This window comes from Telmatherina bonti, assembly GCF_933228915.1.
Source record: "Telmatherina bonti genome assembly, chromosome: 16".
In the NCBI taxonomy this organism is placed as follows: domain Eukaryota; kingdom Metazoa; phylum Chordata; class Actinopteri; order Atheriniformes; family Telmatherinidae; genus Telmatherina; species Telmatherina bonti.
In genome coordinates this window covers 20,296,659-20,318,840 of record NC_136614.1, presented here as the reverse complement: position 1 = coordinate 20,318,840, position 22,182 = coordinate 20,296,659, and the positions used below count along the sequence as shown (strand labels likewise).

The 22,182-nt window shown below is 39.0% G+C and overlaps 1 protein-coding gene across 1 annotated transcript; it reads right to left on the bottom strand.

Annotated features, from left to right (window-relative positions):
- Positions 1 to 80: 80 nt before the first annotated feature.
- rab32a (RAB32a, member RAS oncogene family) lies at positions 81 to 22,182 on the bottom strand. The gene is made up of 3 exons (XM_079255422.1): positions 21,885 to 22,182; positions 7,517 to 7,794; positions 81 to 1,175 (listed from the first exon to the last, which is right to left on the bottom strand). Exons 1-3 carry the CDS (start codon positions 22,096 to 22,098, stop codon positions 1,026 to 1,028), a joined length of 642 nt encoding a protein of 213 aa, XP_079111548.1. The 5' UTR covers positions 22,099 to 22,182; the 3' UTR covers positions 81 to 1,025.

Here is a 22,182-nt window from a genome sequence, read left to right as displayed (position 1 = left end):
CATTTTTTCTTTTCTTTTTTTTTTAACATGTAAACATGTTTAAAACATTCTTAACATTTTATCAACAGATTACCATCCCGATGTACAAAAGAGTGTAGTCCTCCGATTCTGTTATACCACACCACTTATACAATGCATGATGCAAAACATAGATACTGTAGATTTACACAATCATACCAGTGGAAACACAGCAACAAAGGTTTGATAGTGGGAATCCTCAGTTATTTTGTTTCCTTTTCTTTTCAAACTGAAATTAAGTCCTCATAATGAAAAGTATGACCCAGCCCCTTATTAAAATGAGATTAAACAGTTTTATGGCATATTAATTCATAGGAAAAAGGGATAAAAGATAAATATTAGACAAATACAGAAGTCAATACAAACAAATGCAGACATTATGATATTGCTTGACTGTGATGCCCATTAAGCAATTTAACACGAGAATAGTTAAGGACAAACAATACATGCTTGCTGTGAATTTCAACATTTAAAGGATGTTATGATGTCCATGTTTCCTGAAAACAGCTTCAGAAACCCTTAAAATATCTTGTTTACAGACAACAATTAGATGAGAAAATCAACATACCTGGTATTGTTAGAAAATAAACTAAAGTGACTATAAAAAGGTCATAGAGTGAGTTTTGAGCTTGCATTTCACAACCTTCTGATTGATTTTGCACCCCACTCTGGTGTGACATAGTTCAGGACTTGTCAGGGCAATAGAGGGGAGAACAGGATTGCCTAGAATAATGGTTTACTACAGAACAAAGAGCAAATAAGATCCTGAAGCAGCACAGTGAAACTAAAATGGGGTAATGAGGAGCTTGTATTCTTAGGTCAAATGGGCATCAGTGCAGAGAGAAGTTCCTGGAGCTTCGAAGACCCAAAATAAAGAGAAACTTTAAAAAAATAGAAAAAGGCATGTTCCTCTTCAAGGGTGCAACAAAGAACTGGAGCCACAGGCTGGGTGAACTCACTGGACCCAGCCAAAGGGAGGTGGATGGCTAATGTGAGTGGATTGAATGTTAGCAACAGCCTGACTTGCTCTCAGCAGCCACAGTTTCCTGGTCCAGTTTGATCCGGTCTCCATTGCTCTCCTCGTATGGCAAACCTTTGTCGTTAGCCAAGATATTCTCTACCAGGAAACGTGCTGCCTCGTCCACATTAATGTTGTCCTATGAAAGCATTAAAACAGTCATGTCAGAAAGGTGATAAGAAAATTGTACCAAATAGTTTCATTATTACTTTAGAGCTACATCAGAAGTCAGCCTTAAACAAATTATAACACCAGCTTATTAAAAAGACTTGTGTGCAGCCAGCCGTGAAATGTAAAATGCTGCTTACTATGGTAATTATGGGGCTATATTAAACCTATACATCCTTCTGTTACAGGTACTGACCTAGCAAGACCCACACACCATATAAAAGATGCACATATCCTCAGTCAGAAAGCTGAATCCAATGCAGAAGTACATTTGAGTTCAATTTATCCTTAAAAAGCCAAGAACTGCTTCACTGCTTAAGTCAAAGCTGAATATTGATAGTCCAACAGCCAAGCAGTGACTGTAACCAGATCTGCCTAATATATACCGGATATACCGTCACCTTCTCAATCCTCTACAAAGAGGGGATCTTGAAGGAGCCTCAAAATGCAGCGGTGGTGTTATATTTAAAACATATGTAACCTTCAGAGGTACGATTTTTAAAAAAAGGAATAAATAAATAGACTGCGAACTCAAAAAAGCTGACACAAAACAACATGAAAATATTTTCTGTTCTCTCTACTGTATAACATTAATTACTTAACTAAGGTCACATTCAAAAGTATAGCTAAAATTTTATATTCTGTCTCACTTTGTGTCTGCTGCACTGGGAAGGCAACATAGTTAAGTGGAAGAGAGAAATGGGCCACATATCTTACATTCATTTATTATGTAAGGCAGACATCATTTAATTTATGCATCAACAAAGACATTTTTCTTGTTACTGTGTATCTCTTTATTTAAAAGAGCGTGACATTTCTGACTTTCTGAAACAGGCCAAATGGCTGATTGTCAGAGCACAAACAGTTGAAGCTTTAATAACAAAAACTCAACTTGTTTAGAGAGAAAAGCTGCCCTCATCTTTGCAAAAGAAAAGAAAAAAAAGTTGGGAAGTGCAACTTAAGTACAAAGAAATGTTAGTAAGAATTGTGTAAAGCACCTAACTGCAGCAAGTGACAGCAGAGCTAAACCAACATCTTGTAATCCATGTATCAACCAACACAATCAAGCTCAATAGAGATAGATACCGTAAAGGGACTATCTTTCCCATCCCCCTTTCACCAGTGCTGAACAGTACATAATATGGTGCAAAGACCAAAAAACTGGACTATGGACGGTTAAAGAATGTTATCTCCAACAAACCATCCTTCACACTTCATCCCTCATCACTTTTGTGTGACAAGGACATCCAAAGTATCCCAATTACAGTACCTGACCCCAAACAGTAAAATATAAAAGTGGTCCTGTGGCCATTTGGCCAGCTATCCTGCAATAAGTACTGGATGGTTTGTAAGTTTGCATTATATAATATTTTTGTCTATTTTGGGAGACCAGTTGTTTTACCAATAGTGGCATCTTCTCAGATGATAATGAACTTTTTAAACAGTGCAAAATAGTTACACATTTCACAAAAACAGCATAGCTGTGGTCATTAAAAAAAACCCAGGTCTTGTCTAAACCTACTATTTTAGTATAGTTTAAAGCAGCAGGTAGAGAACCACTTCCTCTCTGACAAAATCTCTAAAGAAAAAGATCAATTTGTGTTTGAACCTTGAATAAAATTCCTCTAAAACACTTTCCAATTGAGAATTTCACTCTCTATAAAAAGCACTATATAACCTATATAACAATATATGTTCAAAGGTGCTTGTGCAATACTCTTGTTTATGGCTTCAAGGTAACAACTTGCCTTGTAGTCTGAAACAGAAAGTGTGTTTGGTATTCCCTGTTATGTGTGGAACTTGACCACAACAACCTGTTGTGGTCTGAGTTCCCCAGTAACATGAAAGGCACACGTAGCAGCATTGCACTCAGACAGAAAATGGCTTTGCACTCATCACACTCACACCCACACACTTAACATTGCTCTAGGATCCAGAGTTTTTGGAATTAGATAATGAAGTCAACTCATTTTAAAACGGATAAAACTATTTATTAACATAATAGTGTAAGAACAGACGCTTATAGTTTAAAATGTTTACTGGTTCGGGGGCTTTTAAGATTTCTCAGAAATGCCTCAGGAAAAGAAAAAAAGTAACGAGAAGAAAGTGATGGTGAATATATTGGTATGAACATTTCCTGGATTCTTAGCATTCATATCTTGAACATTTGATATGGTGATATGGCAAGTTTCCAAATAAATGATCACAGAACACACAAGTAAGCCTGTCACGGTAACAAACTTTGCCATGCGGTTAATTGTCTCGGAAATTATTGCAATAGACGATAATATTGCGCTAAGCGATTATTGTTGTCATTTTGAGACCATTTTCAACTAAAATAACAATAATTCAAGTACACCCTTTCAAAGATCAACATGCTTAAATTTCTAAAGGTCTTTTAGCTCGATGTGCAGCCTAGTTTATGCTCATTGAGTCCCCAGTCTGCTAAAACGGATCAGGATTTTTCCTGGGGTTTTGGTGTGGTGATCTGGAACATATGGTCTTTAAACACCATGTAACACAGTTACATAGTCTATGGTCAATCTCATATAAGGGGACATGTTTGGACATGACAAGAGGTGGAATGGTAAAATGTAATTTTTCATGTCATTGTAAAGTTGTGGATATGCCGTTTGTAACATGTATGTTCATCCAGGCAATTCACTGGCTGTGAAAGGTTTGCAATATTTCTTCAAAATGTAGCCTTTTTAACAATATTAAAGGGTAGCATGGCTATACCAACCACTCTGTCTGAGTGCACACCACGTTGCACTGTCCTTTTGGTAGTTATTCTGTCAGTTCAACACTCCAGTGAGAGTGGACGGGCGGGAAGATGGAGCTAGCCTGTTTGTTTTGGTCTTTTTTTACCCAGCTGGGAAAATTGCAGTTGATGGTTGTGTTTTAAGTACAGATGGAAGCTTGTTGTATTGCTGTGTTTAGTTAATATTGTCTTAGAACAAACACTTGAGAGAGAGAAAAGAAAGACAAAAGGAAAATTATTGAATCCAGCAAACTTACTGCACACATTTTTTTCTTATTGTGCGATTAATTGACTTATTGCGGCAGGCCTACACACAAGCAACAAATGAATTAAAAAAGTGACAAGAAGAACTGAGAAGCAAAGCATTTAAAAGCTACGACTAGCACATGCGGTCTCCAAAAGATCAAATAGCTCAAAAGGTTTATGTGCGTTCTGATAAAAGGTTTTAAGAACACAGTGCATCACAGTTTTTTTGTGAAATACAGCCACAAATTGATCAGAGTTCCCACACTGACTTCATCCCACCACAATGGATAAACAAGCATCAGAATGAACCACAGAGCAACAAAAGGAGGTCTAGTCTGATGCAACATGCTTTGTTTGACTTAATGATGATAGCTTCGTCTATGTGAATTGCTTACCAGGAGACAACAGCAGCATGCACTAGGACATGATTTTTAGGTAATGTTTATTTGGATATTAATTTGAAAGGTACCACCTAAACTCCATTGGTGATGCGGTTAAACTCCTTGTAAAAATGCAATGCCCTCTATTTCTTAATCACAATTGCCTTTTCCAGGAAGATAATCCACTCAGCAGCAAAGTAAAAAGTAACTTTGGAAACACTTTGAGGTGTTGAAACGACTTTCACATTCTGATCTTGATTCTCCATAGCCTGATCTACGGAGGGTCCACCACACACCTTACAGGACTTCAGAGCTCAGGCAATGTTTGTGTCACTAGACCTCCGCATGGAGAGCTGCATGCTTACAAAAATCTTGTCCTAGTCCCTCCGTTTTGCTTCCCTGACAAACATCAACCCTTTTCCAGCCTGAGACCTTTGGAGGAAGGTTTTCATTCAGGAAGTACCTATATTTTACTACTTTATCTAACCCTCCTTTACCTCACAAGTTTTACACTCCATGTTACAGAAAAAAAACATTTTGTTATCCTGTCATGAATGCATGTCATCTCATATCAATGAGTTCATATCTTTGCTTCCCAAAACACTCACAACTGGAATTGTGCCCAACTAGTTCAATTTGAATTTTATTACATCAGAGGATTTTGATTTTCATTGTCTGAAAGTCAATCAAGTGTCTTTTGGCAAGTTCCCAGCAGGCCATCATAGGGCTTTTTATGAGAAATGGCTTCTGTCTGTCCACACTATTACAATACTTTATTGGTGGTGTGTTACAGCATTTATTATACTCATATGAGGTTCTACAATCTCCACCAAGTAACTCCAGATTTACTTTGTAGTACCCACTGGCTAGATACTTCGCTGACCTATCAATAATGTCACTCCAATGTTACAAGGTTGAACTTTTAGGTGATTTCGCACTCATTGTATTTTACAAAATGGCTGCAACTACTGTCTGTAAGTCAATTTAAACAGAAAACATCTATTTCAAGATAAGCCTTTCAACATGTTTGTTGATTTTTGCAGCCAGTATTTAGTATAAAACACAATGAGAAGGCAACACCAAACTTATGAAATGTCAAAAAGCTTTTCTTGTTCTCTAATCTTTACAAATCATTGGCACGTAATATACTTTGATCTCAGCTGCACAGATGCAGATATTTAACAAGATTTTGTGAATAAATTTCATAAGCACAAAAGACAAGCTTCATAATGTGTACATTTAAGATATATGTGGATTTGATAACGCTTAACAAGTTGACCATTTATCGGGAGTTTTGCCTTTATTTCCACTGTTTATATTACCTGTTAATTATCTACAAATCCCCATACTGACAGCTGAATATTAAATATGAAACTTAACAGCAAAACAGCTGCCTGACAAAACCTTTGCAACATTTGACATTTCACAATAACCACATTGGTATTGCGCCAGTCTGAAGAGGTTGGGTTTCCCTGCCGGAAAACCTGTAAGGATTTCCTGTCAGGCAAGGGAAGTGAATAAGCCATTCAGAAAACAGTAACATGTCCAAAGACTCCTTTTTATTTTTAGTTGGCTAAGTGGGCATTTATAAAGCTCTTACCATATCTGATTTGTAGCTAACACAAGTCACATTCATGTGTAAAATATGATTTGAGTCCAGCACTAATCCTGTCTGAGGATGACACAGAGTACTTTAAAGGAAACCATTTTTAACCTTGGAATATATAAAGAAAAAATTCCACCATCATTACAAGCTAATTTTGGTAAATTCCACGCTGATGCTGCCTGGTTTAAAGTACAGAAAATAAAAACAGAGAAAATATATCAAAGAGAAGTCTGTTCAACAGAAGTAGAGAGGAATGCATGTGAAAATGGAATTTGTCATTCAAAAGGTAAACAAATCCTGTCTTCTTCAAAAGAGTGTCAACAATGTGAAACGACCCAGTTCTTTCATATTTAACGAGAAACTATGTCCGAGGCACTGAGAGGGTGTGCACACAGCGGTGTCTGTGTCGTTAAATGCAGCAGGTGCCGTATACATTCTTGTACTTTCTCGCCTCCTCGATCAGCTGTTTATTAAAACTATCCGTTCAAACTCGCATCAGCCAAAATGTGGAAGCGACAACTCTCTGCTTGATGCTTTTTCACGTTAACCACACCCAGCTCAAATGTACAATCGCACAGTTCTTCCAGGACCCCTACGATAAGAAAGTACTGCTGGGCGAGAATAAGTCGCAAGATGTGTCCAAACCACGTCTGCGAGAACAAGATGGCGTAATTTTGTTCTTGTGGCCTCAAGATTAAGAAAGTTCTCTATTTTCGCAGAGTATGTAACAGGCTTAAATCTGATCCAAATCTGGGCTCTGACTTTCTTTTTCCACAACCCTCAGACAGGGTTCACTGGCTTACATGGTAGAGTGGTTGTCCTTCTATCTGAAGACTGAAATCTTATCCCCAGTACCTTTTGGACAACACATAATAAATGTTTGTATTTTCTAATCATTTAAGAAATTCATTCATTCATTATCCGAACCGATTAATCCAATGAAGGGTCATGGGGAAGCAGCCTTTGGGCGAAAGGCAGGGTACACCCTGGACAGCTAGTCAGTCCATCGCAGGGCCACACAGAGACAAACACACATGCTCACACTCACTCCTTAGGGCAATTTAGAGTAACCAATTAGCCTAAGATGCATGTCTTTAGACGGTGGGAGGAAGTCAGAGTACCTGGAGAGAATCCACGCTTACACAGGGAGAACATGCAAATTCCATTTAAGAAATACTTTATGCAAATAATTGTCTTAAATATATATTAGTAACTAATGACAAATGTTGTATGTTGTCTAAAATAATCTTAAAAAGTCAACATTTTTTTGTAGTCCTTCCACATGGTCCATGTCCCGTGTGTAATAGCCAAATACTCACCTTAGCTGAGGTTTCAAACCAGCCCAAGAAGCCGGTCTCTTTGCAGAAATTGTCCATTAGGGCCGTATTGTTGGAGCTGTCCTTCTTCTGGTCACATTTATTGGCAAGCAGGACAGAGGGGATGGGATTGCCATTAGCCAGCTTCACCTTACTGTCCAGGTCGTGTTTCCACTTAGACACTGCTTCAAATGTTGCGCCTCTCGTCACATCGAACACAACAAATGCCCCAACAGCCTCTTTGTAGTACACCCGTGTCATGTTCCCAAATCGTTCCTGACCTGGAGGGATGGGAAAAAGAATTTAGTGGAATATTTGACCACGGCGCAAAAAGCTAGATGATCCTTATCAGTTTAGGATTGTCTAAATACTTGAAATAATTAGGATGTGGTGACTCTTGCAGAAGCAACTAAATGTTTTGCTGCTTGCCACTTTGTAGCGACTCTGAGAGCAATCAAGTTCTTTCATGAAAAAAACAATGAAGTGAAAGACGATTTTTGCTTAACAAAGTTTCCCCACATTTGCCACGGCCCTAAACTGCACCCAGTTTAGGCATAGAAGTACTCTGACGGAGTAATAAGCCCTCTGTGGTCATTCTATCAGAAAATCTAAGATGTTTCATGCAGGGTGTGTCACAATCTATCAGAGAGGTTTGCTTATAAACACAAGTGGATTCCTTTACTAACTTTCATGCTTTCTCTGACTCACACCTATTTCCTGAGGGCTAAGCAGTCAGTGAGGAGAATCTCTCTCAGGACTTTACCAACACCGATGCATTCAATCAACTATTTTATTGCACATTTGTTCAGTGCATTTGGATGCAACCAGAAAGAGGATCACAGATATACATCATTTTTAATAACACAGAACACAACTACTTTAAGATTCACTGGAAATTGCCAGGCTTAAATTTGTACATTTAAACATGAACCATTAATGAGGAAATATTGCTCTGGAGTGAGAAAATAGTTTCAGGAACAGCATTCAAATGTATCTTTGCCCACATTTCAGTGCCAAGTGCTTTGTGAGGCGTTCAGAGCAGTAACTCAGTGGGGGGGAAGAGAATCTATGATCAGCAGTTGAAGTTTAACTCCTTAAATGCAAATTAAAACATGACGAATGCCTCTTTTTTAGGAATTTGTTTCATGAAAGATGCTTGACCCTTCTGCATTAATCTGCTTCAACTGATTACTTCACTCAGGGAAAGTCACACACTGATTTAGCTGAGGAAATATCAAAATCAGGCACTTGTTGATGGGATTTCAATCATTCATGGTTAGGATCTTTTCATAGGATTGTTGGCATGAATGCATGTTTCAGGTAGCCGTTTCTCCTCAGTGTGCGGATTAACACAGAAATGCTGTACAGGCACACTGAGAAATAAAATCCAAGACAGGAAGGTCGCATTAACAAGCTTTCACGAATGCCAAGTATGCATGTGTGTGAGCTTGGGCTGCCCCACATGAAAACTGATCATTGTGAAAGAATCGCGATGCTGGTTGCAGTCCAACAGTGTGTAGTTGGAAAGTCTGAAAAAGGGCTTGGTACATGCTGCTACAACAAAAAACAGTTCACTTGAAAAAGATGGATCACAGCGTTTATGGCAGCTACTTTCTCTTCACATAAAAATGGGTTTTCATGCAATAAAAATCTTGCTCAAAACGGTTTCCCGTTTTTGATGTGTTGTGTGTGCCATCATCACTATGGCAACTCAGGGTCCAGAACATTGAACACGGCATGTTCATCATTAAAAGACACCATAAAAGAGCTTGGTCTATAAACATGCAGAAAGCTGACTTTGCAAGACTGCCACTGCAGGTTTTGTTTTGTGTTCTAATGAGACCTGAACTAAAGCAGCACCCAGTTGATCTTATGACGGCAGATTCCAATCTTGTGTTTTGATTTTAAGCAACACTATGATTTCTCGTGCATTTCTTGCCTATTCATGCAGCATGGTAGTGATTAGATTAAGTCCATGCAATTACAGCAGGCCTCCAATGACTTGTGAAAGCATGTGATGGATTTAGCACATATTTATGCAGCGCTGCTCCAATTTAAGAAAGCCTACAGGGCATGTGTAATCGTACAGTGTAAAAGGCGACTATGAGTTTTACTACAGCTCAGTCGCAAACTAGTAAAATGAACCAAGACAAAAATTGAGGAAGTGTGAGCACCACTTCTTGCAGCTTACTTTCACTTTTCTTTAGGTGCCTATCCAACCATGCAAGGCATTGGTGTGGCGCAGTGCGGGTGTGAGCAAGAGAGCGAATACACTATGGGGCCCACAGGCCTGACGGTAATTGCTCATAATTGAGAGTCTAATTTTAGTAGATATAACCCCAGGTGAATTCACCAGAGACACGACACAGTGGGATAAAGAGCCAATGGACTGAAATAAGGAATTCATTTTCAGGCCTTGCGGAGCTCATATGCCCAGAAGAGTGCAGGCCAGGGCAGCGTCTATACAGAGATAAGGACCTCATCATTTTCAAGGCACTTCTCCTCATTTTTAGGTGCCGAGTTAAGCATAATAATTCTGCAAGAAAAGAGGCTCTTCTTCAAATGGTTCCAACACTGTAAGTTCAATTTGGTCCATTCAACAAAATCAAAGAGGAGCAATTTTGAGCAATGAGCATAGCAAGAAGGGCAAGACTTTGCTTTCTTACAGTGCAGAGCTGAGAGATTGTTCCACAGTCGTCAGGTCATGTTTCTTCGTGTTGTATGCTCTGCAATTAACAGAGCGCTTTCATTTCCAACCTCTGAGCCCATTTTGGAAAGATAGACATGTATGCACAAATGATGAGGTTGGTTCATTTATGCATGGAGGTTTGATGAACACTAAAGGATGTGACAAGATTCCATATTTAACACTTGGCAATGGGCACTTGTTAGATGACAAAAAAAACTATACATAGGTGACAATCATCTGGATGACAAGAGTCCATAATATGGACTCTTTAATATTATTAAATTATTTAAATTAAGTTATTTTTATTTTATTAAATTGAATTTTATTTAATAGTAAATATTACATTTTATTTAATACTGTTAAATTTTACTGCTGAAACTGCATTTGCAAAACTAAATACAGTTATTTGAGGCTTAATAAAGCACTGTGGTTTCCCAAAGAAGTTATTATGAGTAAATAACATCTCAGGTAACCCAGCCTTTCAAGCATCACATCTATATTTTTATCACATTGGTTCATCTCCCTGCACAAAAGCAATTTCTGTATCAGGGGGAAAATACTTGTCAATTCATTGAAAGAAAAAAAAAAAACTAAATGTTCTCATATTACAAAAACTGGAAGCAGGGAACATTAGGGAAGTGGAGCTGAAACAATAAGTCGACCGACTGCAAACTTTCCAAACACCCAAAAATGAAGATGTATCTACTGAAAATGTTTAGCAGTTTGGTTCTTTAAACTATTTTAATCAATGTCTTTGCAGTTTTGTTGCTTTAATGAGTAAATCGGATCTTTTGTCAAGAAAAAAAAAAGGCCTTTAGAGTAGGACAGGTCAGAAAGCGTGAGTCATGAGGCAAGTTCTGCTCTAGTGAGACTTCAATTCCCACTGCTTACAGATAAGCTAATAAATATGACTGAAGGAAATCAGCATATTTACCATTCTTCTCCAGTTTAGTTTTTCCATGGTCCATTGCTTTCATTTCATTTTATTATAGTTCAGCAAAAGAAAAAATACATCTGAAGGAGATTTGTTGTTCTGCATAAGGGACAAATAAAATTATACTGAAAGCATTAATGAGTGTCATACGCTCCTAACCCAATCAGCATAAAACACGGGAATGGACTGAGCTGCATGAACAATCGAGTATTTACTCAGTGAATGCCACAGAGGAGCATGAGACTGCAGGAAAGAACAAAGACGTCTGCTGCTGTGTCTAATGCACAACACGAGGCAACTGCCTGCAAACTAAAGAGAAACATATATATGGACTTAAAGACTGAGTTACGGTGGAATAACAGCTTCGGAAAACACCAGCGCACAATTAGGCTCCCTGGTTACAAGCACATCAAAACAGTTGCTTGCAGAACGACTTGATAAAAACTGTTTAGTTACAGCCGGCGCATCATCTCCGTTTGCCGTGTGAGAGAAACAGAAAAAGTAAAGTCTCATCATTATCCACAGACCTAGCAACCCCAGTTTCCTCTATGTTCGTACATACTCCTGTGGGTGGGTTACCATAGAAACTGTCCAAGCCAGACATTACAGCAGCAAAGCAGTAGTCTGTTAGAAGGCTACAGGCTTTAACCCCCCCACCCCCACCCCTCTTTTTCACTCCCAACAACACTATAATGACAAAGACAACACAGGCTCCTGTCTGTCTTTGAGGTAGTCTTCAGAACAACTTTTCAAGGAGAGACTGTGAGGAGCACATGACTGGCACGTTCAAATTCCTCTGAGCACCATGTGAGCAATGACTTACTACAGATTATCTAACACTGAACAGACGCCCGAGTTGAGGGGAAAATCCCAGACCTTTAGGTGGTATTGCCCTCATTTTCTTTTACATCTAACTTACAGGTTGGTTTAATGTAAAGCTGAGACACAGGGTTGGAGGAATTAAGTTGTTGCATGATATTGGGGAAAAATTATGACAAGACTTTTGGAAATCTGTGCAACAATTCAAGATTAACAAGTTTTTTTTTGTTTTTTTGTTTTTTTATCTTAAAAGAGGAAGTAGGATGAATATATTGCAACACTGGCACTCTTATCAGGTTAGTGAGGGCACAAAAAAAAAAGGATGACTACCTGGAGTAAAATTGATCTGTCTGCACCCGTTTGTACAAAGAACTGGAGAAGGGACAGAAACATGGAGAGCATTTCCCATGAGACTTCACACCTCTCCACTAGCATGCTTCATTTTATGAGTAATCACCAAATCATTCATAAATTCCAGCCACTTGTACCTTTGAGGTTACGCTGAGATCCCATTAGTATTTCTTACACACTTTTTGGCTTTTCCACGAGTGTGTCAACATTAGCTGGGCAGTTTATCTGAACTGTGGCATCTGTTTGTTGGAAACTATTTGTTTAGCCATGTTAAGTTTGAGGGGAAAAATGAAGATTTTGGTACTTTTTTTGAATGAAAAACATCTGCAGTCCCGAGCTGTCGCTGATAAAGTCATTAACCAATGAAGACACACCCCTGGCAAAGCTGACCATGTAAGAGGTTTTGAGTCAAAAAGTTCCAGTCAGTCAGCTGAACATAAAATGTCATGCAGCGCAAACATGAGAGATATCACCTCAAGGCTGACAGTGAGGGCAAAAGTCTGAGCCTCACCAGTGAGGAAGAAGCAGAGGGAGAGACAAGGAAAGAAAATTAGGAGGCAGTTTATGTTCCCAAAATAATTTATGGGCAAACAACAACACAACCTCAACCTTGACTCCATTTTCTCATTTCAGTAAGCTTTTGCTTGTCCAGTCTGTCTGATTCCCTTTTTCTTTGAGCTGTCAGCTGGAACATATTTAGTATGCAAAGGCATCATTTGCAAAAGGAGCTAATTTGCATTGATTTTTCTATCACTTTCTGGTTCACAAACAGAGCACAAATTTAAAGAGGTAGATCAATTAGTCAACAGACAGACAATTAATCTGCAAGCATCCCATTAGTTATCTAATTACTATATAGGCTCCTCATTTAAGAAGCTGTCCGTTTGTCATTTCCTTGTTTTAGGGTTTTTGATGAGACTATTACCTTCAAAGCATACGCTTAAACCAGATAAAATTCTGATGGACTTTTTTAAAACTCTACTTTCCAGCTATTTATACAAATAGCCTATTGATTAGTCATCTGTGGGTGAATCAAATTATTATCTTTATGAATCTTATCACATACTTTTCAGTTAACAACTAGAAAAGCCCTCAAAGAGCACAAACCTCTGCCAAGGCCTTTAAAAAGTTCCTGGATCAAAACAGTGATCCGGATCACCACCAAAATTACATCAGTTCTTCCTTTTCACATTTCTAACTCTTGAAAATTTCATGAAAATCCATCAATAACTTTGAGTTATCTTGAACACAAACAGACAAACAAAAAGATAAACGCCCATTAAAACATAAGCTCCTTGGCAGAGGAAACACTTGAAATGTAAATTGCAGACAGACATTTTACCATGCACCGGTCAGTGTTGAAGGAAAACAGATACCTAATGAAAATACATTTTTCTGCAAAAGATAAACCTTTCACACACCAAATTTATATTTAAGCTAAGTATGTTGTATTACAAACACAACTGTTAAAACACATCAAGTAATGCTGACTTTTATTAGTGGTGGATCGCTCGCCTGAAAGAGAAACATGTGATAACTTGTCTTGGGACAGCCACGTCACACACCTGGACTGTATGTGCTTCAGTGACTGCCATACCTTTAAAACCAAACCAATGCAAGATGCCTTTCCTGATATGAAAGAATCATACCAGGGGAAAAAAAAGTCAGACAGAAATTTCAGAAAATGCAGTTTGAGTTTATTTATCCTAAATCTATTAAGTTTGCACTTCCTTATTTTTATTTATGTATCCATTCTTTAGGAAAACTACTGACATTATATCTAAAAGTTTTCAAATATGTTTTATCTGAACAAAAGCGACGTTTTGATGGAAATTTCCAGTAAATCAGAGAATAACATTTATAACAAGAAAATCCTGTTCAAAGGAAATGAAGCGAAGGCCTGGCGCATGTACAGCCTATGATACCACATGACCCACTCGGCACTCTTACCTGACAGCAGAAGCAGGCCAAAGTTCTAAAAGTCTGTCTTTGATCAAAGACGATGAGCTTAAGAAGAGATTTCATCAGAGCACTACTATAGTAGTGAGACTGTTCAAGTAGACACTGATGATGCTGGTTCAGGATTAGTGATAAAAACTTAAAAAGAAGTGAGGATGTCTTTGCACTGAACCCCAGTGAAGACCTCAGAATGGTGTCCAAAGTCATGGGTTCACAGAGAGAATATAACGTCATTTTACTGCAAAACATGAGGTAGTGTGTATATTATGCCCTGTACATAGGACAGTTTAAGGGTTGAGATCACAGGGTTAATTCAGATCAGGTAGTAAGAGGTCTAGCTGTACAAAGAGCAATGTCCCAAGGGTTAGAGAGGGTCATGGAAACACACTGCTATGCCCAAAGTGTTTGTGACCTTTCTGCCCATTTAGAAGTATTTTAATTCTGCAAGACTCAGGCTTCCCTTACTTTATATCATGGTGGTAATCATCCTGTCTACAGGCTTAGAAAACTCCACAAGAGTAGCAATTCTGGGTGAAAATGGGAGGAAAGCCTGTAAGCTTCACACAGACATCCTCCATCGTACACAAGCCTCTGATTACTATCATTCCCCACCCCCCAGACTGTAATCACGGTTGAAGCTAGTAAAAAAAAAAAAAAAAAAGGCAACGCAACTTTGAAATTGCTCAGTGTAGCCAAGATGATAATCCCTCCTCTTTTTCTGCATGATCAAATGACTTGAAGGCCACTCATTAATGGCCTTAATGACTTGGCAAATACACCTCGAGCTTTCGCTCTTCCACCCACATTTTGTTACTTATTTTTTCCTCAGACTAGCCTTAGGCCACGCTTTTGTGTAGGTGTGAATAATTTAGATTAGCATCTGTGTCATCTAACCCCAAACATTCTGGTCGGAGTATATGCAAAAAGAAAATGTTCTGCCCCCCCCCCCAATATGTGCCAGTGCTCCCTTGTCTCGATGAATAATATCAGGCTTTCCAAGTGTGCGTGTGTGTGTGTGACAATGTTTTATTTACCCTCGCAGATCCTCAGATCAAGTGTTGTCTGGCGGTGACAGGCAGACGGCCCACCCTGGCATTCAGTCACAGATGCCCCTGCACATCGCGCTAGTGCCGCCTAGGGCCCGAGTGAAAGTCGGGGTGGGGGATATGAGGAGCCTACACCAATCTACTGCCAATCAGTTTTTGACAGATACACAAGTTGCTGTGACGACCTCCCCAACACCCCTCCCCAAATGTTCATCCTCTTTTTGTGTCACTGCTGTGAGCAATGCAATAAATATAAAAACAGCAGTCCTCCAACCATCTGTCCTGATCCGTCTCAGCATACGAGGTTTGTTAGACTGAGGGAAAGAATGCAATTGAAATGTCTAAAGGCGGGCTTTGATTTGTTTTCCTTCTAGGTTCTAGAAACATGAATATAAAGAAAAAAGTTCATTTTAAAACCTGAAAGCAATACTTCTTTCTGTGATGTCACGTGCCTGTCAGAGCAGTCTGGCCCAGACAGGAAAAAGAAAAGTAGCAATATAAAAAGTCTGGGGAAAAAAAAAAAAACCCTTTCATGGGCATGCAAGCTCTATTACATACCTTATTAAATCGGACCTTAGTAGTTTGAAACCAAAACATTGGACTCAAGACAGTCAAATCTCAGAACTAGAGGAGACTCTATAACAGCTCTTGTTTGGTTAAAGCTCATGTTACAGATTAGAGCCCTGCCTAAATTAATATGTAGAAAAATATTGTGGGAACCATTGTTGAATAAAAACACACTTATAAATACACTATTTGAGACTTTTGAGGTAGTTTCGGTAAGAACTTTACTAATGAATCTAAAACTGCAAGACAGGAAATGAAATAGGAAAAGGGAGATGGCCCAAAAAAAAAAAAAAAAAAAAAGCACCTCTATTGTGAATACCACCCAATCGCAAGAAGCACAGTAATGCCGGGCGGACACTGTGCGATTTTGTGGGGATTTCACCACGATTTTGAAGTCGTAGACCACGTTGCGTCATCGTGAAAACATCGTAGCGTCGGGATGTCCGGTCGGGAGGTCGTGAGCCGTACAGTGTGAGAACACTCACGAGGAAGGATTAATTGCTGCTACGTTCTAACGATGATGCTGCGACCTCCCGATCAAACTTCTGGCATGTCAGAAATTTTTGCCGTCGCTCGTACAATGTGAGTGGTGTTACATCACGATTCTACATTCGCACCTGCGCAGGAGACACCGGTGGAGCTTTAAACAATGACGGGCAACCCCAACTTCAGACGTGTGGACATGGTTGCTAGAAGAGAGATTAGTAGAGCTATGGAGAGAACACAAGGTTTTCTTTTTTTATTTTGTTTCAGCGCACACAACTGCAACCACTTGCTGCCTGCTTGCCATCTTGTTGTCAGGCACGCTGTGGTTGTCATAGGAACTAGGAGCCTTTGTTTTTCGTTGTTCACACTCGAGCACGTCGTGCCGTCACACGCCGACTGACGCCGACAAGTAGTAGTGGTTGTCAATAATCGTGGCTGACAGCAGTCGTACAGTATGAGTACACATGTCGTAGGGTCAAATAGAGTACGAGGGACAAACCCGGTCGTGCAGTGGGAGCATTTCCCCGACAGTCAGATTTCTAAAATTGCACAGTGTCCGCCCGGCATAACAGAATCTCAATGTTTTCAAATTCTTCCTAAGAAATTACACATAGTCCGATTTCCCTGGGTAGGTTGTTCCAGAGTTTCTGGAGCCCAGACTTAAAAGGCTCAGACACCTTTTGTTTTCTGCTGACTGACTAGCACATGCAAAAGACCTCTGACCTCTGTTGGATATATTTTTTTAACCAAGATATTGCAATGATGATGGTAAAGTCTGGCTACTGTGCAAAGCCTTCTCCAGAACAACCCAAAATTTCTCAGTAGGGGTCAAATCTGGACTGGAATCCAGTAGTAAAAATGATGTCTTGTGCTCCTTGAACCACACTTCAACAATCTGAGCCTGATGAATTCTGGCACTGTCATCTCAGAACATGCCCGTACCATCAGGGAAGAAAAAAAAATCCATAGATCGAATAAATTGGTCATATTGTATATTCAAGTAAACAGCTCACCTCTTCTTTGGGCAGATAATGTGCTGAGTCTGGACCTGACCAACTGCAGCAACCACAGATCATAGCACTGCCTCCAAAGGCTTCTACAGTAGGCACAAGGCATGATGGCTGCATCCCCTAATCTGCCTCTCTTTTTATGGAACAGCGCAAAATCATGACTCATCAGACCGCATGACCTTCTTTCATTTTCCAGAGTCGAATCTTTGCACTCCCAAGAAAATTAGAATCTTTTTCTCTGGTTAGTCCCACTGATGAATGGTTTTCTTATGGTAACACAGCTGTTCAAGTCCCAATCTCTTGAGTTCCGCTCACACTGTACATGTGGAAATGCTCCTACTTTCACTATTAGACAACTTTTCAACTCAGTTTTAGTTTCTGCAATCTCCTTAGCTGTTTCATGTGCTTGATGCGTGCAATGATCCAAGGATTTGACCCTTATTAAACATCTTTTCCACAAACACAGGATGTGTCCTTCTATGTGGTTGCTTAAAGACACCACAGAACTTTTGCCATTTTTCCAGTCCCGTGCCCCCTATCAATGGATAATTCAGCATCCATCTTGCATCCTACCTAACCTGTTAGCTCTCTCCAGCCAGCAAAAGACAATCCTATAACTCGTTTAGTCCCTTTCTCTCTTTTAATATGCTTGCTTTTTTTTGCTGAATCAGCAGTGTTGTGTGTTCAAAACAGCCAGTTCCTTATATTATTGTAAAGCGAAACATCACATCGCGCCCCGGATGTAAAAAAAAAAAAAAAGCCTGTAGCACTTCATGGAAGGACCTGCGTCCAACTGGAGAGTCCACTAGCACCTTCCTACGATGTCCTCTACTGTTTGATTTTGTGCTTGTGTTGTTCTCACTCATATGTAAGTCACTTTGGATAAAAGCGTCTGCTAAATGACTATAGAATAGAATAGAATAGAATAGTTGTATAGTGCAGTTTCTTAGCCCTGGGACACACACCGGTGGGTAGCAGTGACTGTAGAAATACAGGATAGATGTCACTGTGCCATCAAACAATTTTGAGAAGCAGAGTTTTAGTGTCAAAAAGTTACGGAATTCATCTTTAAGAAATGAAAAGCTACTCATTGCATCAGTTGGGGTAAATAAGCTTTTGATAGTTAAAAGATAGTCACCCATGATAAAATTCAATCAGACTTGTACCTATTTGCATAGGAGGTGACTTAATTTTTGGTCAGACAGTAGGGTGATAGGGATGCACCAATCCACTTTTTCACTTCCGATAACACTTTTAACTCTTTTCATCTTATATCAATAAAAAATTGGTTTAACTTGCAGCCATTTCTTAAATGTAAGGCCAGAAAATTTAGAATCTTTAAAAATAAGGATAATAAAGTACTTTTTGGTGGATTCAGTGCCACCAAAGCACCTAAATGTGACAAATGTGACAAAGCACCTAAATGTCCAAAATAAGGTTATTTTGCTGTAATAAAGCCAAATTTGGATTTTCAATATGGCACAAGTAATAATTATTTTATTGAATTGAATTAAATAAATATATTAAGTAAAGGAAAAAATTAAATCAAAGAGAAATGTTTAAAAGGAAAATACTAATAGCGATTGTGATTACAACTTAAATTTAAAAGGTAATAATTCAAAAACTAATCATTTTTAGGTTCAATTATCATTATCATTTCAAACCCCAGAATTAATCAAGAAAAACAGAAGAGTTTATCAAATGCTTAGATGAACTACTCTGCCTCAGTCACTGACTGTCCCAGCCATAGAAAACCATTCATCAGTGGGACAGCCAAGGGAGTCATCAGACTGGATGGCGTTGCAGATAATAGTATTACTACATACCTAGCAGTAAAACCCAAAGTCCATTCTCATTCTGCTTGTCCGGAGTATGGCCTTTGATACCATTTCACACACCATCCTCCTGGACTGTTGGCATCATCCACACTCCCTTTACTTGGTTCAAGTCTCATCACTCTGGCTGCACTCAGTTAAAATCTTTCACATCACACCCAGTTCTGGTCACAACATGATACCCCAGGGTTCTGTCCTGGGTCCACTGTTGTGTATCATCTATATACTTCCCCTTAGATTTATTTTGCAGAAATATCATATCCACTTCTACTGCTATGCAGATGATACTCAGCTCTACATTTCCAGTCAACCTGACTCCACCCTGCCTGCCTCGTGGTTCACATGCAATTTTCTCTCTATCAGTAGACAGGCCTGGACAATGCCTTTTTCAGTTTACATTTGTTTTGATGGTTTATTCTATTTGTAATGGCTTTATTGTTATTTAAAACATGCTATTTATCTTCTATTTATTGTATTTCATACCATGTTTTTATCTGTACAGTGATCTTAAGTGTCTACAAAGGTACATATAAGTAAAATGTTTTATTATTATGGCTAGGTTCTGACTTTAAAGGAAATGTCATCAGTCTAAATTACCTATGCAACAAATACTTCCAAAACAATTAGAGGTTTGTCAACAGGTTTTTCCTATTAGATGATTATTTTCATAATTGAAAAATGGTTTATTCAGTGGGTTGGGTTTTTTTTTGGATGCCCTTTCCCAGAAAAAGCATTTTTAATCTCAATGCCTCAAACAATGCTATTTTGTCAAAGCCCCTTGGAGTTGCACACAAAAAAAACAACAAAAAAAAACATCACAGGAATTAAAATCATGAGGGTCAAGTTTGAGATTAGTTTGTAATAGTTATGTTTATCACTTCCTGATTTTATGTTTCTTTCTTAGTCAGTCGGTGTAAGTTTATAGTCAACCTGGCTGAGACTAAAACTCAAAGCTGCTTTGTGAGGTTGAGTAACCGAAGCAAAGTATTTAAGTTCAGGACAGGATTGTGTTTTCGTTTGAAATACAGTAAACTTACTACTGCCTGATACTTTGAAAACAGATGGTAAGGGCTTCCCTTTTCATTGATTTGTGACAAGCAGGCATCCTGACTAAACAGCACTATGTCACATTGTTTGAATACAATTTGGCTGGCCAGACTTGCATGCATCCACAACCTGTTTTATAAAGGCTAAAAGGAGGCATTTGGATCTTGGTATCATGACACCACACACTTCAAAGGTTTTTGACGCGAGTGATTTAACATGGCAGCTTTTATCTGTCACATCTTAAGGAGGTTAGCACTTAAACTGAAACTCCTGGTTCTATTTTTCCTTTTTTGACAACAAAAAAAAAAAAAAAAGAAAAATCTAGAATTTTTCAGTTTAGTCTGAAAAATGTCAATAAAATATAATTTATCATCTGAATTTAAACCCAAAGCTCTGTTTCACAGAAGGTCCCAAAAATAAGGCAGCAGTTCCCATTGAATGCACCTCATTTAGTGAACTGTACAGAGTGATCTAATTTGCTGAATTATCATGAAAAAAAATTAAATTTACAACACAACAATGAAGTTTATAGAAAAGAAAAAGATCCAATGAGATATACCCGAGCAAATATGGGCACCGTTTACTTTTCTCATGAAAAGCCACACACATATTCAGAGGCCCTTACACCACACACTCGCGTTTCACAAAACATAAAGATAAGAAGCATAAATATGCTTCATGAGTTATAGCACATCTATCAGCGCCTTTGTGACCAGAGAACTTCACAAGTCCTAATGGCGGATTTATTTCTGGTAAGACAATAGGCTCAGACAGATAATAAAGAGACATCACACCTTCATACCAGCCAATAAGTTAACAGCAGTAATACCCTGTGTCAGTCAGTTTGACCACTGCTGGTGATGGCAAACTTAATTGTTGGTTTGTCTTCATCTAGTCTTCACTCACCTGTACAGCTTGTCACACTCAAGGTTGTTGTTTACTGTCTGATTATGTCATCCCCAAGTTAAAATTTAAGCTGCCTGCTGTCTGTTTTCTATTTACTCTGATTCGTCTAAGCTTGCTTACTCAAGCTGCTGGAATGCACATGTTGGCTTGGGTGCTAAGTTTAGCAGCATTGGGGAAAAGTTCCTACAGTAAAGTGAAATTCTTTGAGGAGTACTTGAATTAAAGAAAGGGATTTTGCAATGTGATGAGGAGTTTACACAGTTCTGCAGCTACACTGCAACGAGAAAAGAAAAAAAAAAAAACACGACGTAAAGATAAAGAGACAGAAAGGTCAGCTAACAAGCCTACAAGTCGTTTATTCTCACAGCAAATATTATAAAACCTCCATGGGAAGAAGTTGGTGCGGCGGCGCTCAGTCGGTAATAACGTGACCTACATTCCATTGACTATTACGAGCTGCGGAGATCACACACTGGAAAACACAACAAGCAGACGTGATGAACCGGTATTTTCTGTTGGATTTCCCCATCTGAGGAGTCTTCAGCAATGAGAACTTCTTCCCCGTCTGTTTTCAGTTCTTGTTGAACGTTACGGCTGTCATAATTGCGCAATTTCATCCCCAAATCATCAACATGCAGCTTTTATCTGCAAAACGGAAACTCTCACGCTGTCACACATACAACTTTTATAACACTTCTCAAGCGGTTAAAAAGTCTCCTTACCTGCAATATCCCACAGCTGTAACCTGACCAGCGTTTTGCTGTCCCAGTTGATGACTTTAAGTGCAAAGTCGACCCCGATCGTCGCCCTATAGTGCTGCGAAAAGAGCTGGTGGACGTAGCGTTTGATGATGCTGGTTTTTCCCACACCTAGTTCCCCGATTACCAGCACTTTGAATAAGTACTCCTTACACTCAGACACCGAGCCCCCGGCCATGCTGAGACTGACAGCTTTAGTGAAAACTCAGATAACTTCTGCTTCCTCGCTCATGTGGGTTTTGACGAACTGGGGACGCCCGGG

What these genes read in the sequence shown, in the direction of transcription:
- rab32a (XM_079255422.1), bottom strand. Translation starts at nt 22,098, where the DNA reads ATGGCCGGGGGCTCGGTGTCTGAGTGTAAGGAGTACTTATTCAAAGTG. An exon ending in ACAGCTGTGGGATATTGCAG is followed by an intron (nt 7,795 to 21,884) that starts GTAAGGAGACTT and finishes CCATCCCTCCAG; the next exon opens with GTCAGGAACGATTTGGGAAC. An exon ending in GGTTTGAAACCTCAGCTAAG is followed by an intron (nt 1,176 to 7,516) that starts GTGAGTATTTGG and finishes ATGCTTTCATAG; the next exon opens with GACAACATTAATGTGGACGA.